Genomic DNA, 16,873 nt, shown 5'->3' with positions numbered 1-16,873 from the left:
GAACATTGGCACTATTTTCCACAGACAGTGGTAATTTTAGCTGATATCTCACTCCTGAGGGTAACATAGGCACAGACAGCACAGCTGCTGCTGGTGTACTGAAGCCCCTGGCCCCACATACACTAGCCTTTGCTGCAATGGTGATTGCCAAAGTCATCGTGGACTGGTATGGGAAAGTATCTTACCATAGAGGAAGTAATAAGGCTGACATCCCTAGAAACCTTCAGGAGAGGATTGCTGAGTACCCCCACAAAAGTTTCATCGAGATCTCTCTGGAGAATTCCAGGAACATCTGTGTACACAAACTGCTCCACATGCCACGCACCGTTAAATCTACGGGGCAATGAACAGCAGATAACAACTCTACCTCTCTTTTTTTTGGACAGTTACAACTTCTAGTATGAGTAAATTAATTAAATGTCACTACTTGGGTCCTGGTAAGTTGGGATGGGGCACCATTTGTATATTTAAACATTGTAATGGGAAATGCATTCACACACTTACCTGAGGTTCCTTCCCCTGCATCAGACTCGCCTGTGATCAGCTGCTGGGACTGACTCAACTGCAGTGGAGTCTCTAACATATCCTGGCTTGAGGCTTAGCTCAACCTTCAGGTCACATGTCCCTCCTCCTCCTCGCTGTTCACAGCAGGGCTCTGTTTCTCTGACTCCACCAAGGTATCCACAGTGCTCTGCAGTGTGCTGGTGAGGTCTCCGCCAAGTCTAACATGAAGCTCATTGTACAAGTGGCAGGTCTGCACCTTGGCACCAAATCAACCGTTGGCCTTCCTGGCCTTCTCATATGCCTGCTGCAGTTTCTTGGCTTTCACGTGACACTGCTGTACCACTTCTCTTGCATCTCCCGTGCAATCTGCTCATAGATGTCCACGTTTCTACATCTGCTCCATAGCTGTGCCTGCACAGCCTCTTCTCCCCACTGGCCCAAAAGATCCAATACCTCCTGCCTGAAGTAGACAGGAACACATCTGGAGCATGTAGCCAGCGTGGTCGGTTGGGCAGCTGCACACAACAAGGGAGGGCTGCAAGGTATGTTCGCCAAGCTGGGCAATCAGGAAAATGCATTTCAAAAATATGCCAGGTGGCTTCCATTCTCTGTATCCCCTGGGCAGTGGAGTTCACAACTGTGACCAGAGGGGGTCAGTGTCAGGCATTGTGGGACAGTTGCTAGAGGACAGTCTACACTCGCAGTACATCAACCACAGTATGTCAACCATGGCTTAATGCCATTCAGGGAGGTGGTTTTACTGCATCGCTGTATTGGGGCATATACCTTACAGGAAACAAATTTAAGCATAGACACATGGACAGGTATGTTGACGCTAGGCTGCTTACATTGACTTAACTTTGTAGTGTAGACCCAGCCTCTCTCACACTGAGTAACACCTAATTCCATGAGTGGCCTCCCCCACTGATTTCAGAGGGTAGAAGGTGGAAGAACTGTATCCTGGAAAGCAGTGATTCTAAGGGTGTGTCTTCACAGCAGTTAGCTCGCGTTATAAATCTAGTGTTACCCCTAACTCCTGTCCACACACAAAAATTTCTAATTCACGTTAAGTGGTGCTTTAAACTCCAGCTAGAAGGCCTTTTGGGATGTGTTAATGCTCTGTCGATGCTGATGCTGGAGCTAGTAATGCAGTGGGGATGAAACAGCCTCAGTTACAACAATTCGTCAGCCACTAATCCAACAACTGCTGCTAATTAATAACTCTGTGTAACTCCAGTATTGTTTTGAAGCGTATCTGCAATAACTCAAGTAGTACTAACTCAAGATAAGTGTTGATGTGAAGACAAGCCCTAGGAGGATATAAAGGTTATTGTAGATAACCAAGAGAACATTAGCTCCCAGAAAAATACGGGGCTAACATTATCTTTGGACGATTAGAAGGGAAGTGATAATACCTTTGTATACAATAGGGTTGTACCTATTTAGAGAGCTGAGCTCTTTTCTTGAATAAGATTTTAAATTTTGTTCTCTCAAAGGGGTAGGGAGTGCCATGCTCTAGCTGGAGTAAGGGTGGAGTGATTGAGACCATTGTGCCAGGAGCCAGAATATCGTGTCCTTTTCTAGCACATGTACTTTCAAAATTATGTTGAAAAACTGGAGAAAGATCAGAGGAGAGCTACAAAAAAAAGACGACTCTGGAAAACACTCTTTACAATTAAAAACTTAAGCAGCTCAAGCTATTTAGCTTATCAAAGAATATTAGGAAGCAACATGATCCCCATCTAAGTACCTAGAAATGGAGAGGACATACTACATATTAAGAGGCTCTTAATTGTAGCAAAAAAGATCATAACAAGACCTCATAGCTAGAAGTCAGAGTTAGAAAAATGCAACTTTTTAACAATGAGTTTAAATAATAACACTGCCACAAGGAAAATGGTAAATTCTCCATCATTTAGAGTCTGTAAAGCAGGAATCCTCTAGTTCAACCACAAGTTATTGAGCTTGATAGAGTTTACTTACATGCCAGGGAAGAATAATTCCCTTCACTAATAGGTATTATTAGGTCAAGTTCTATGGCCCATGTGATACAGGAAGTCAGATTAGATTAACATATAGTCCCTCTCTGGCTTTAAAAAAAAAAAAATTAAACTTTTACGTGTTTACTACACTTTCATACCTCCCAGAGGTTGTAATGAGGATAAATTGATGTGTGAGGTACTCTGATATTATCGCAAGGAACAAGAACACATTATAACAGCCAGGGAAACATTTGTTTGGAGAGGTAAAACCATTATCTTCTGGGTCTGTTCCTGCAGGAGCCAGTTCCAGTAGCACATTGCCCTCATCTTCTGGTGGAACAATACTCAGGGAGGGAATAATGTGGGGGATCGGGTGTCAAACTACCAACGTAAGCTTGCTGCCAAAGGAGATAGTAAGGTTCCAGCATGAGGCTACTTAGAGAATGACTCTCTCACCTTTCCCCACCACTTCCAATCCAGTGCTACTAGGGAAAGAGTAGTTCTCTAGCTTTCTCCTCTCACACCCTAATCAGCAGCACTGTCCCACAACTCCTTCAGCTGGCTCATTTGGTCAAGACATATAAAGGGCAGAATTTTTTTCTTAACTGGTTATGGTGTCTCAACTTGGCCTCTGTCCTGTTCTGTCCTGCTCAGGAGGTCAGAGCAGCAATCCAAATCTTTCCCTTTGATCAGGAAGTGGAGGCATGGTCTGAAGACAAAAAATGATCTAGAATTTAACAATTTATATTTTTTGTGGGAGGGATGAGAGATTATGTGGGCGAGATGGTCTAGTAATCTAAGCACAGGTCAGAGCCAGAGACCCTTCAACTCATCTCTCAGGTTGAGACAAATTCCCTTTCTGACAATGGACAAATCACTTCTGAGTCAGTTTCCCTATCTGTAAAATGGGGATAATTACTCACAGGAGCAATGTTGGAAGATTTTTGAGGATGGCGGGGGGAGGGAAACACTTCCTAAGTCTGGAAACCTATTTTGGGGTAAACTACTTACCATTCTACTTCATTTTCAGAGTGTAGTCAGAAGGCATAACCACCCTTAAAGCAGCCCATTCTTGGTCTCTTTAGATTTCATGTCATTCTCTTATTACAGAAGGGCCAACTCTGCTATAGTTAAGATTAACAATATCTTTTTGGTTTTAAAATCCATGATTGCTTGGACTGCCTTGAAATTTGGTGTGCCTCATGGGAGCATGGGATAGGGTTACTGATCCAAATTCAGGGTCATATGAGCAAGAGGTTCCTGCGTACCCAAGGGAGAGGGGCAGAAAAGGAGGGCCAAAAGAAAAACCAACAAATAAAAACCCAAACCAGCTTTTCCTCAAGGTTGACAGATTCTACCAATTTTTTTTTGCCCAGAGTTGGGGATCAAGCCAGGGCCCTGCTCCTGGCACAATGGTCTCAATCACTCCACCCTTACTCCAGCTAGAGCATGGCACTCACTACCCCTTTGAGAGAACAAAATTTAAAATATTATTCAAGAAAAGAGTTCAGCTCTCTAAATAGGTACAACCCTAATTTTCCTACAGCCTCATGCATCCAATGGACTATATTGTATATGGACAGAGTAATCAAGAGGCTTTCTAGTCTGCCAATTTTATCTGCAGATGGATGGCTCAAAGGAACAAACAGCAGCCAATGAACCTGCCCTACACCCCACCAGTCTCAGTTCAAATCTGACCTAGAGCAGAAACCTGAGAAAGGTCTGTAGGTATGTTGTTAATATCTGCCGGCCGGGGGGTTATTTTAAGGAAATGTAGTTTTAATACAGCAGATAATTCAGCAGATGCTAAAACTATTAAACGACCAAAAAAAAAAAAAAAAAAAAACACCTTAACTGCTTTGCCAATGCAGAGTTAAGTCTGTCCAGCAATAGCTCATGCCCTTCCAGAATGTAGAACTCAGCAAAACCCAAACTTGTGAAAACTAGGAAATACAGTTAAGAGTTAATGTACACCCCATACAACCATAACTCTGTCCCCCTGGACCTGGAAAGAACCAATGGGAATTATCTGCACAAACTCCAGCTGCATTCACTGTGTTAGATGTAGCAGTATTGAATGGTGGAAGAATAAGCTGGAGTGGCTTAGAAGAGCTGGTGACCCTCTGAATATGAGAGAGAGAGAGAGAATTTCTTTCCCGGACCCCAGTGTGTGTGATCGAAGGAAAGAGGTGCATGTGTACATTGAGAGATCCAGTATCCTGCATTTCAACACTGTATTGTGTAGGTTGTGTCAGCAGTGGGGCACAGAAGTCTTCTTGCTTTGCCATGGGGATTTGTCAGCAGTTCAATGGGAGATGAGTATGGTCTGTGGGTTTAATGAAAGGTTAGTGTGTGTATAAGGATGAAGGGGTTGAAAGAACTGTAAGATTTAGTAGACATGGTGTTCTTTCTGTATATGAGTATAGGGAGCTCCTATTCAGCACAGGACAAAGGTGTATGGGCATGTACCTTAACTTTTTATTTATTTGTTTTCACAAGTTTGAGTTTTGCTGAACTTGATGTTCTGAAAGGGCACACGGTACTGCCAAACAACCATAAATCTGTGTTAATGAAGTGTGCCATTTAAATATCTAAAAAAAAAAAAAAGGGGGGGGGGAAATGACAGTGGTCATTTAGACACTTAATTTTCATGTAAGTGTGCAGTTCTCTGAGACATTCCTGTGGACAAGTAATGAGAGCACCTAGCTCTTACAAAGCGTTTATCATCAGTAAATCTCAAAGAGATTGCAGAGATGGGGAAATTGAAGCACCGAGCGGGGTGAAGTGACTTGTCTAAAATCACCCAACAAGCCATTGGCAAAGCCGGGAATATAGCTCAGGTTTCTGAGTCCCAGACCACTACTCTTTTCACTAGGTCACACAAATGTTATGTGATTAATAAGAGCCCCCCCACACCTGTGCAATTTTTTGTAGTAGAATGGGGATAATGGTCATGCTTTCAAATGTCTGTAGTGAGTAGTTGCTAATGAAACCGGTGAGAAAAGACTCAGGCATTATCCATGTCCCAAGAACTTGACATTTTTATTATGTGGTGGTTATAGTAACTTTAAGCATATGAGAAAAAAAATGGTGTCTCTCCCTGCCCCTCACCCACTATTTCCCCACAACGTGTAGCCCCCTGCCACTGTTTCCAGTTCACCCTCCCCTTTCCATCCCATTAAGCTATCAGCGTTTTAGAAGCTTGGTGTACACAAAAAAAGTTGGTAAAATCTGTGTACTTAAAGACAATCTGTTTTTTTTCAGGGGGAAGGCCTTTGTTTAAAGAACACTTTGCACAAATGACCCCAAATTTGGATCACTAATTCTACCCTACATCCCATAAAGCACAGCAGATGTGAAGATAGGTCAGCTCACATGCAGATTTTGGAACATTTAGAAACGCTGTTCTTTAAAAAAACCTCACTCTTACCACTCTGTTATAATATTTATGAAATTAGTCATCAGTGACTGCTTTTCTATATGCATATCTCCACCACAGGATAATCCTGAAGGCATAGGAGGCTCAGAGACATCTGACATAGCCCATTCATCTCAATGTGATCGTCTCAGTTGAATGAGACCTGGTCTACATCAAAAAGTTAAGTCAACCTACTATGTTGCTCAAGGGTATGAAAAATCCACATCCCTGAGCAACGCAGTTAAGTGGACCTAACCCCCAGTGTAGATATCCCTAGGTCAATGGAAGATTTCTTCCATCGACCCAGCTACTGCCTTTCGGAGAGGTGGATTACATATACTAGCAGGAGACTCCCTTGCACTGGTGTAGGTAGCATCTACACTGAAGTGCAGCTGTGTCACTTTAGTGTTTCAAATGTAGACAAGCCTTGAGAAAACACCCCATGAGATATGTGAACTGCTCCATTAATCTCAGTGGGTGTTTTCATTCCCCCTACTTAGTGCTGGAGTGTGAGAGATATGCATCAAGCATGTCCATTCTCACCTCAGTGTCAGCAGTGTGTTTTTGGCCCATCCTCCCAGTATGCCAGTTCTTAGCTCCCCACCCAGAAGGAGAGGGAGGGCTTCCCCAGATCCTGGATCACTTGGGGAGCAGGGAGATGGGTTCAGACACCCCCAGAAGGACAGGGGTGGCCCAGACTCCAGGTTAAATGAGGGGGCAGGTAGAGGATCAGGCCCCCCCAGAGGGGCAGCAGGCCCCCATATCCTGGCACGCGTGCGCACGCGCACACACACACCCACACACACAAAGAGGTAGGGTGAGGAGCTCAACCTCCCTCTCCCCCCAAGTCCTGGCACACACACAGACACAGTGAGAAGGTGGGGCTGACAGGAGTCCCTGACTCTATTCTCCCCGCAATCTCCCTGCTACTCATCCCCATATGCTCCCTTCTCTGTGTGTCTCTCTCTCTCTCCCTCCCCCTCACCTGAGCCCCCGAACTCCACTCATCTCCCCTACCACTCATCCCCAAAATCCCTGTCCCCTTTATGTAGTGCTAAACCCCTTTCACCTCTATTCCTCCCAGTTCTCCACTCTCTAAAATGCCCCTCCCTTGCCAGTAACCATTTGCATATAGAATTTAAAAAATATATACATACTTTGATTACAGCCACCAAAAATACCCCACCCCCTCCAACCTAGAGACAGATTTTAGCAATATGCCCTTCGAGCTTTTCCAGACTTTTGCCTGCAGCGAGACTCCAACAGACAGTGGCTGGCTGGGTCTGGGTCAAAAGACTACTGCTTATTCTCAAGCCATCCAGCAGGCGTGAAATTTTCAAGGCTAAAAACCTTGTCTGCCCACACATGCTCAGTGGAATCTGTTTGATGCAATGCCACACACTTCAAATGCCGATACGCCTCACTGAAGAACTACTCTTTGGCTAATAATGTAATTTGATTTCTCCCAAAAGGCTAGTGGGTGGCATGTACTCTGTTGGGGTAACTTCCAAGCATTTGAGACCCTGGTATAATAATCTCAGCCCCGATTTAAGCTCTATCTATGCACAAAACTCATTGCCAAAACATGTCAGCTTTAAGAAGAGCTGTTTTTTCCCCGGGGCTGAATCTCAGGAACCACTTGTTCAAATGGCTCCAAATTTGGTTCACTGACTAAACTCCATGCCCCCATGAGGTAGACAACATTTCAAAGCAATCTGAGTAAGTGTTCTGTATTTTAGAGCACGTAGAAGAGTCTAGTTTTAAAGAGACTGCTTGGTCTTCATCTTAACTATAGCGGAGTTGGTGCTCTACTATAATTTTTTAAAAGAAAATAAATACACATGCAAATATGTTCTGCGAGGGAGATTAGGGGGCTGAAGAGTGTTGAGAATAAGGAGCAGGGATTTGAGATTGCAGTGAGGAGAGGGAGATAAACAGGCATGGGTGATAGCCCTGGAAAAGGGGTTGGGGCCTCAAATCAGGGGAGTGGAAAAGGTGACATGGAGATGGGTGGCAGTGTGAATAGGAAGAATTAGGGTACAGGGCATGTGGCAGCCCCACATTCTCCCCCCTCATGTGCGGTCTGCAGGATCCTTGCCCTTCGGGGCGGGGGGAGGGCACAAGCCCCTCTCCCTGCCTCTTGTGCTAGGTTTGGTAATTTTACGGGTCCAAAAATAATTGGTCAATTGACTGGTCAAATACTGGTCAATATTTAAAGCACTAATTTATTAGAACAGTTAAAAAAAAGGGTGTAAGACTTCATGGTCTCCAACAGGCCTTACCTTAGAAAGATATTTATTCCTAATTACAACCAAAAAGTTACTTAAGTGAGTTATTTTAACTCCAAAAAAATACAACACACAATAAAATTAAGTTCTAAATAATGAAAGAATGCACCATGATGCAATCAAAACAGTCGGCCTCCGCTTACATCAGGGCATTCTTGCTGGACTATTTGATGGGGGGAGGGATAGCTCAGTGGTTTCAGCATTGGCCTGCTAAACCCAGGGTTGTGAGTTCAATCCTTGAGGGGGCAACTTCAGGATCTGAGGCAAAATCAGTACTTGGTCCTGCTAGTGAAGGCAGGGGGCTGGACTTGATGACCTTTCAAGGTCCCTTCCAGTTCTAGGAGATAGGATGATATCTCCATTAATTAAAATTTATTTAAAATTTAATAGCTGGTCAACAGACATTAACTGATCAGCTTGCCAGGTCAGTTTTTCCTTCTGTCAGGAACTGGGGACTGTCCCTCTATGGGCTCTGAGCTCCTCTCCCAGCCCACATGGGCAAGCCAGGATCTGGGGGGACCACAATGCCATCTAATACTATACTTCCACTTATCCTTCATGAAATCCACAGGCTACACATTTCCCACCTAATTGCTGACCAACCCCGTGACTGGGCTAGCCCTGTGCCTCACTGCTGACACAACCTACACAATGCACCATTGAAATGAGGCCTACTGATTCTCTCTTGCACCTCTTTCCTTTGATCACACATACAAAGGTGGAGGGATGCCGCCCCCCCCAAAGAAGTACCCCCCCCCATATTGCCTCATATCACAATCACAGCTCTGCCAAGCTGCTCCAAATAATCCCTCAACTACTCACTACAACTATAACTACTACAGTAAATGCAGCAGGAGTGCATGCAGATAATTCCCAGCAGCTCTTGCCAGCTGTAAAGAAGGGAAGTTAAGGTTGTGCAGGCATGTACCTTATCTCTGTATTTCCTGAAGTTCAGAATATTTCTACTAGCATCTCTCTCCTCTGTCCCATTGCTTCCATCCCTTCATCTACATTGATAAGCATTTTTTGAGCCGGAAAGGAAAGTCCTTTTGGGATTCCAATTTTTCAGTTTCACTTCCTGTCCCATTCCAAAAATGCCAGCACATTCTAGTGACCTTGCCTCAGGCAAAGAAGGCTGTTTTCAGTTCCCTTCATGTTCCAACAGCCACCATGCTATCATCCAGAAGGGATCATTGAGAGTGATGAAAGACACTTCCATCCTGCAGGATTTGTAACCCTCGCCTGCCTAGAATCTGAGTGTTCCACAAGAATGTGCATTGCAATCAAATCATATACAGTAAACCCTTATATAACACAGTAGTTACGTCCCTAGAAAACCATGTGTTATATAAAATGCGTTATATAAACTAAAGAATAAATGGGAAAAATAGGCTTACGTTCCCAGACATGACAAAGTTGATGTTTTTTTAATTTATTACCTTAAAAACTACGAATTGGTGACTTGCTGAAGACAATGATCTAGGTGATGGCTGGGGAACGTTCTTACTGTGGTGAGGATTCAACAGTAGTGGTATTTTCTGGTTCCTGCTCAGCTGATGATTGGGATGCTGAAGTTGATGCATCTGTTGACTGGTGTGTAGAGGGCATGATGTAGTCAGTGATAAGACTCTGCTTTGCCTGACTCAGCAATGACTTGGTACAGCTCATGATAGGGCCATTTGCATATTAGGCTCCTGTTCATATTTGGATCTTTCTCCATCAAATTACTTATGACTTTTTCTATGATTTGTAAATTTTCCCTTAAATATCCTGCTGTGAGTTTTTGTTCCTTTTGCTCGTCTTCACTTTCGTTGTCGGTGGCCTCATGCATCTCCACTAACTTCTCCTCAGTCAGCTCCGCCTGGTGTCAGTTTATCACTTCATTATCAAAATCATTATCTCCCTAACCTCCTTGTGTACTGTGGGGGAAGCCAGTGAAATTATTCACCACTGATGGCCACAACTTGTTCCAACAGGCGTTGATGGTAGGAACAGTGACCTCATCCCAGGACTTCTAGATCCCTTCAATTACATGTGCCATGTTATATGAATGCAGAAGTCTGGTATGCCCATTTCTGAGTTTTCCTCCAAATCCTCTAGCATCTTCTTGACAGTTTACCTTGTATAACATTTAAATGTCTTGATTACGTCTTGATCTAAGGACTGCAACAATGAGGCGGTGTTAGGTGGAAGGAAAACCACCTTGACATTTTCGTTTGTACCCTGTAGAGCTTCGGCAGAGTGACTTGGGGCATTGTCCAATAACAACAAAATCTTGAAAGATGGTTTTGTGACTTTAAATAAAGTTCTACCAGAGGCACAAAGCATAAAGTAAACCATTCTGTAAACAGTTTAGATCTTTCCCAGGCTTTTTTGTTAGACCTCCAGTAAACTAGCAAGAGAGACTTCTGCTTGTCTTTTGAGACACAGGGTTCTCAGCACGGTAAACAAGCATTGGTTTCAGGGTAGATAAAAAAATCATTTTTTTATTTAAATCAGATTTTTTGATACAAGGCTTTTTGAGGAAAAAAACCTATCTAAAGATAGTTTTATTAAGATACATTATAGCTCAAAGATATTTCATCATGGAATAGGGATTATAAATTCTAATTCTATAGTATGAAACAATATATTCATGTAATGTTTAAGAAAAGTTTTGTAAATGAGTTCCAATAGTTCATGGATTAGGGACCCAATTTTATGGGGCTCCAGGGGCTTCAGTATAGATTATTTAGGTTAATCTTTCTATCTACCCAATGGGACTCAGTGCTCAGTCTAGAAGATACCATCAGAGATGGTTAGTTTTGCAGTTCTCAAACTGTAGATTTGCATCTCCAGAGATAACATGCTTGTTAACAGCAAAAATGTTTTTAAATAAATAAATATATAGAGGTGAGAAATAACAGACCTCAACCCTATTGTCCCTCTGCAAATTTGTGTACATAGAGTCAATCCCTTACCTCATTCTAAAAGTGCAAAGTTTCAAAAAGTTCGAGGAATAGAAGATGGTTGGGGGCAGAATAGATCTGGACAAGAAGAACAAGTCTGGAGATAAACGTGAGGCGGGAGGGACAGGCAGTAGAAACAAAAGTGAAACTGAGCAGCGTATTCCAGAAGTCTTGAGATCTTTCTGAGCATAGTCTTCACTGATTTGAGATCTACCATACCATTCGCTCACTAGAAAGGAAAACCTATAATGGCAGCAGGCCGTAAAAAAGACCCAGTTTGGGAATAAGTCCCATTCAAGAAATATGTTTGCTGATGATGTTTTAAAGGAAGTCAAACCAGCGAACTGGCGGAAGTCACTTAAGGACTTGGATTCAGAGACTGTTGAAGTGATAATCTCACTTTTAACAGAAGTAGCTTCTTCTACCGGTGTAGAAAGAATATTTTCTTCCTTTGGACTAATTCATTCCAAATTGAGAAATTGTTTGGGACCTGAAAAAGCAGGAAAGCTTGTTTTTCTTTTCCAGATTATGAACAAATAGGAAAATGAAGGTGAAGACGACTGAGTTAGTTGCAGAAACCAGTATTTTAAGTTTCTCATGTTGACCTGGCTGACGGTCAATTTAACTTTTTTATTATTATTATTATTTCATTTAACTATTTTAGTTAAAAACAATATTAACAAAAACAAACCTGATTTTAAAAAACTTGAATGTTTTTTACTACCTTCAAAAATTCATATGCTTCTTGTGTTAAAATATTATATGTTTGCTGTTGAAGAAAAAAAACCCAGAATACGTAACATCGTTTTAGTTAAATAAAACAATTAAAATGTCTGTCTGGTGATGTTCTCCTCCTAATATAGCATGGCAAGAAAATCCTCCAAATAATGATTAACCTGTTGAATTGGAGATATTTATGAAGTCATTGGGAGGTGAACTATCTGCTTCAATTACCTTTGGTAAACGAAATAACCAAACAATCATTCATTTTCTAATATAGCTGTAAAACTAATCTGAAAAGTTTTCAAAATAAATCACTAAAAATGTATAGTGTGTATCTTCTAAAAATGAAACCTACATGTATCTCTGAGTTGTGAAAAATATGTATTAAGGTTATAACAATCAACAAGAATGCACTTTTATGTAGAAATCCATGATTAAATCGAGTCTTCCTGACTAGTGATTTAAATCAAATCCACCCTGATTGCTTTACACTTATAATCCCCTGACGCATTGGCACAGAGCAGCTTTAAATCCTGATGCTGAATGCTCCTGCTGGGTGATGTAGGATGGCATTCATTTCCAGAACAAACTTGTTTCATCAGCATTAAAAGCCTTCTGGGGCTTATAATAATTGTCCTCAATAATTTTTGCTAACTCAGCAGGGAAGAGTTCTGCTGCTTGGTGGTCAGCCGATGCAGATTCCCCTGTAAACGTCGCATTATGGATGTTAAAGGACTTCCTAAAATTATCAAGCCACCCACTACTAAATGACATTCCTTTGAATGGTTCACCTTCCTTCTCACACATGGCTGCATACAATTTCCCTGCCTTCTCATGAATGACTGTCCCACAGAGCGGTGCCCGTTTCTGAGTCAGATCTTCAATCCATGTGTTCAACAAAGTCTCTGTTTTATTTAACTGAACATCTGCCTGTGTCATCCTCTTGATGATAAGACTAGCATTACCTGCAGCCATAACATGTGCTCTAATGCCATCTTCACCTTTCCTAATGGTGCAAATCGTAGATTCATTCACATCATACTCGCGACCAACTGCATTGACTCGGGCACCAGCACAGAGCTTGTCCAGTATCTCTATTTTCTTAGCTAAACTCATCGTTTCCCGTTTCTTCTCATTCTCTTCTCCTCACTTTCTTTAGGACTGATACTCCTCTTAGGTGGCATGATGAATTTGGTACAACGCAGTGTCAACAACACAAAGGCCGCCGGTACAGCTGGACTAAGGATGGAGTGGAGTCGATGGTTTTCTTGCCCGACCTGAGTGGACAGGTCCATGGGAGCGCACGCTATATAAAAATAGTGCGCGCATCATAAAAATGGGTCACTAAATGAAAACCGTGTTATGTCAAAAACGTGCTGAATAATCGCGCGTTATATAAGGGTTTACTGTAGGTATATTTTGCTTCCTTCTACACTCCCATGTGCTTCTTCTCTATTACTTTCTACAGCACTTTCCTATGGGTGCCAGGAGCTCGAGCAAAGCAAACTCATGTAATCTTACGTACAAAACAAGGATACATTCAATTAAATTAAGGGACAGTAAGTTTACAACAAATGAAAAGAAACAGGAATGCTTCAGAAGGGGATACAGATAATCATTGGATAATTATATGACCACTAGTAAATACTTATAGCTTTGCAAGCTAGAACTGTAAGAGCATATCAAATCTTTAGGGCATAGTATCTCTTCTTCCCTATTAACAGAACTGCACAAATGAACAGGCCTGGTATAGAGCTTATTCAATTGTCTTTGAAATGTGACAAATGCAACCTAGGAACATAGGAAAAAAGTATTTCCTGGGGATCCTTTTCAATTTCATAGAACGTGTCCCTTGTTCTCATATTATAGGCCAGAACAAGTAATGAGTTCTTTACTAGTTTTTGCAATACCATTCGCTCTATCTCAACATATGACCCTTCTGATCCCAGTGACTCCAACAATTCAGGTTTTTGTTCTCCAGGCCTGTTTTAGATAGGTCTTAAGTTGAGGCAAACAATAATGTGGTATAAGAGATTTGGATCTATTGATATAAAATATTCTCTCCACTTTTCAAAGGTTTCAGAGTAGCAGCCGTGTTAGTCTGTATCCGCAAAAAGAACCTTAGAGACTAACCAAGCATGTAATGTTTGCTAAAAAAAAATCTCTACTATTTAAGTTGGAAGTACAGCTATTGCAACATCAGAACCATTACAGCTAAAAAGAAAAGGATCAGAAATATTGGTAGCATAAACCTATTTTCTTACTCAGAAGAGATTAGTACTCCTGAACAGAGTTCTAATTACAAGAGGAGAATATGCTGGGGCAGGAGGGAGGAAAGACTTAGGATATGTCTACACAACAATCAGTGGTGTAACTGCAGTACATGTAGACACAGATCAGAGCTAGCTCACGTATGACTAAATGTGCTGCGGTCATACCTCTGACTACGACAGAGACATAAGTCTCTGACCTCCAAGACCCCAATCTTGCAAATTCCTACAAATGCATGTAGTCTCATTGAGTCAAAAGAAATTGCTCACATGTGTAATACGTCATAAGTTGCAGACAGTGTTGTGCATGGATATCTCAATGTAAAGGTTACTTGATTGCTGAAATTATGGTCTGGATTTTCAAAAACATCTAAGTGGTTTGGGAGCACATGTTGGCATCAATGTGCCTAAATCACTTGGACATACTGGACTATCCCACCCTATATACTTTGCATCCTATTATACTCTGCCTCTTTAGACACTGAGAGAGAATCTTTGTGAAATGGGTATGTCTGATTCCCAAACTGATGAGTAACACCAGAATGGACCATTATGATAACCTATTCTGTCCTACATAACACCAGCCTTAACATTTCACTCATTAATTCCTGAAACAGATCCAAAACTTGTATTCAAATTAGGGCACATCTTTTAGAAAGACATCTTCCAATCTTGACTGAACACTATCAAGTGATGGAGAATCCACCACATCCTTTGTTAAATTGTTCCCAAAGTTAACTACCCCCACACTCAAAAAATTGCACATTATTTCCAGTTGAATTTGACTAACTTTCAGCCGCTAGCGCTTGCTATGCCTTTGGACGTGTCTATATAGGGAAACATTCCACTAGACCTAAGCCAGGGATGGGTAAACTATGGCCCGTGGGCTGGATCCGGCCCGTTAGGGCTTTGGATCCGGCCCACGGGATTGCCACCCCCGTGGCACCGCGGGCCCCACGCTACTTCCGGAAGTGGCCAGCACCACGTCCCTGCGGCCCCTGGGGGACGAGGGGGCAGAGGGCTCCGTCGGCTGCCCTCGCCTGCAGGCACCGCCCCCCGCAGCTCCCTTTGGCCGGGAACGGGGAAGCGCGGCCAATGGGAGCTATGGAGGAGGTACCCACAGGTGAGGGCAGCGTGCAAATCCCTCTGCCCCCCACCTCCCCAAGGGCTGCATGGACATGGTGCCGGCCGCTTCCGGCAGCGGTGTGGGGCCAAGGCAGGCAGGGAACCTGTCCTGGCCCCGGTGCACACCGCTGCCACCCCGGTGCCGCTCCCCAGGTAAGCGGTGCTGGGCCAGAGCCCACACCCTGAATCCCTGCCATGATCTCCATGCCACCCCTCCTGTACCCCAACCCCCTGCCACACCCCAACCCCTTGCCAAGCCCCCCCACAACACCCCACACCCTTCCTGCACCCCAACCCCCTGCTCTGAGCCCCCTGCTGCACCCCAACCCCCTGACCTGAGCCCTCTCCCGCACTCCTCCCTGCACCCCTGCCCTGAGCCCCCTCCCACACTCCGCACCCAACCCCCTTCCCTGAACTCCCTTGTACACCCCGCACCCCTCCTCTGCCCCAATCCCTTGCCCTGACCCCTTCCTACACACTGCACCCCCTCCCACACTCCTGCCCTACATTCGTGGTCCTGCATGCAATTTCCCCACCCAGATGTGGCCCTTGGGCCAAAAAGTTTGCCCACCCCTGATCTATGCTGATGTAACTCCCACATGTGGACACTCTGCTCTGGAAAAAAGGACTTTATTCCAGAATAATTACCCCGCTTCCAAAGGTACTTAAATACCAGGTTCAATTCACCTTTTAACCTTCTCTTTCTTAAAATTAAATAAGAGACTTCTTAAGTCTCTTGCTGGATTTCAGGTTTTCCAGACTTCAAAATATCCCAATTTTTGAACTGTTTCTAATTTTTCAATATCCTTTTTGGAGTGTGGCAACCAGAACTGGATGCATTCTAATAATGGTTTCAGCGATGCTCCATACAAAAGTAATATCGTATTGCTCAATATTTCCATTTATACATCCAAGAATTACATTATCCCTCTTAGCAACTGCGCTGCATTGGGAAGTCATGCTCATCATGACTCCTAAATTCAGAAGCACTGCTTTTGGATACAATCCTCCATCCTGTAAGTATGACCAATGTCCTTTGATTCTAGATGTTTGACATTGCTTGACTGTATAAAAATACAGTTTGACATTTATATTTTCATATCTCAGATTCTAATCCATTCTAGAATTCATAACATCTACTTATTCTCCAAGTATGAAAGGATAAAATAAGGATATTTGTGCTTAGCATCCACTTTTAACACCTCACTTAAGAGAAATTACTCATTTATTTAAACAGTGGGAGCACTTAAGTTACTAAATTAACATATTTCATTTTCAGACTCATCAGTCATTTGAGGTTTGAAATTAAATAATGGAAATCTTGGGTTCTCCCTCATTCAAGAGAGGAATTTAAAATGTCATTTTTCAAATTCTCCAAGTCTCTAATATGCCAATTGTCTTCAACTGTTTAATGCAAATTCAAAATGTAAAACAACAATAAAATTTCAACTTCCTCTGAATAGGTGGTGGCAGTTTACTCTTCCATACCTGGCTTATACATAATGATGGGAAATCTGAGCTGTAATGACTTCAGGATGGAAGTCTTGACGCCCCCACCTTAGTCAGTGTCCATATATGCACTATTTTAGTCCTCCAAATAACGTCCAACCCGATT

General features: G+C 42.8%; 1 protein-coding gene across 6 annotated transcripts in view; it reads right to left on the bottom strand.

Moving 5' to 3' along the window:
• CRK (CRK proto-oncogene, adaptor protein) overlaps positions 1-16,873 on the bottom strand; it is a 53,591-nt gene that overhangs the window by 35,864 nt on the left and 854 nt on the right. Inside the window, exon 1 of one of the 6 annotated variants that reach the window (XM_065573395.1) lies at positions 505-798. The exons of the other annotated variants lie outside the window; for them this stretch is intronic. Coding sequence (XP_065429467.1) covers positions 505-583 — 79 coding nt within the window. The 5' untranslated portion in view covers positions 584-798. Of the gene's footprint in view, positions 1-504; positions 799-16,873 lie in introns of those variants that run through there. 6 annotated transcript variants of the gene reach the window in all.

The sequence above is a fragment of the Chrysemys picta genome, chromosome 19 (assembly GCF_011386835.1).
Source record: "Chrysemys picta bellii isolate R12L10 chromosome 19, ASM1138683v2, whole genome shotgun sequence".
NCBI lineage: Eukaryota > Metazoa > Chordata > Testudines > Emydidae > Chrysemys > Chrysemys picta.
The sequence above is the reverse complement of the archived record's forward strand: the minus strand, read 5'-3'. Positions and strand labels throughout refer to the sequence as shown.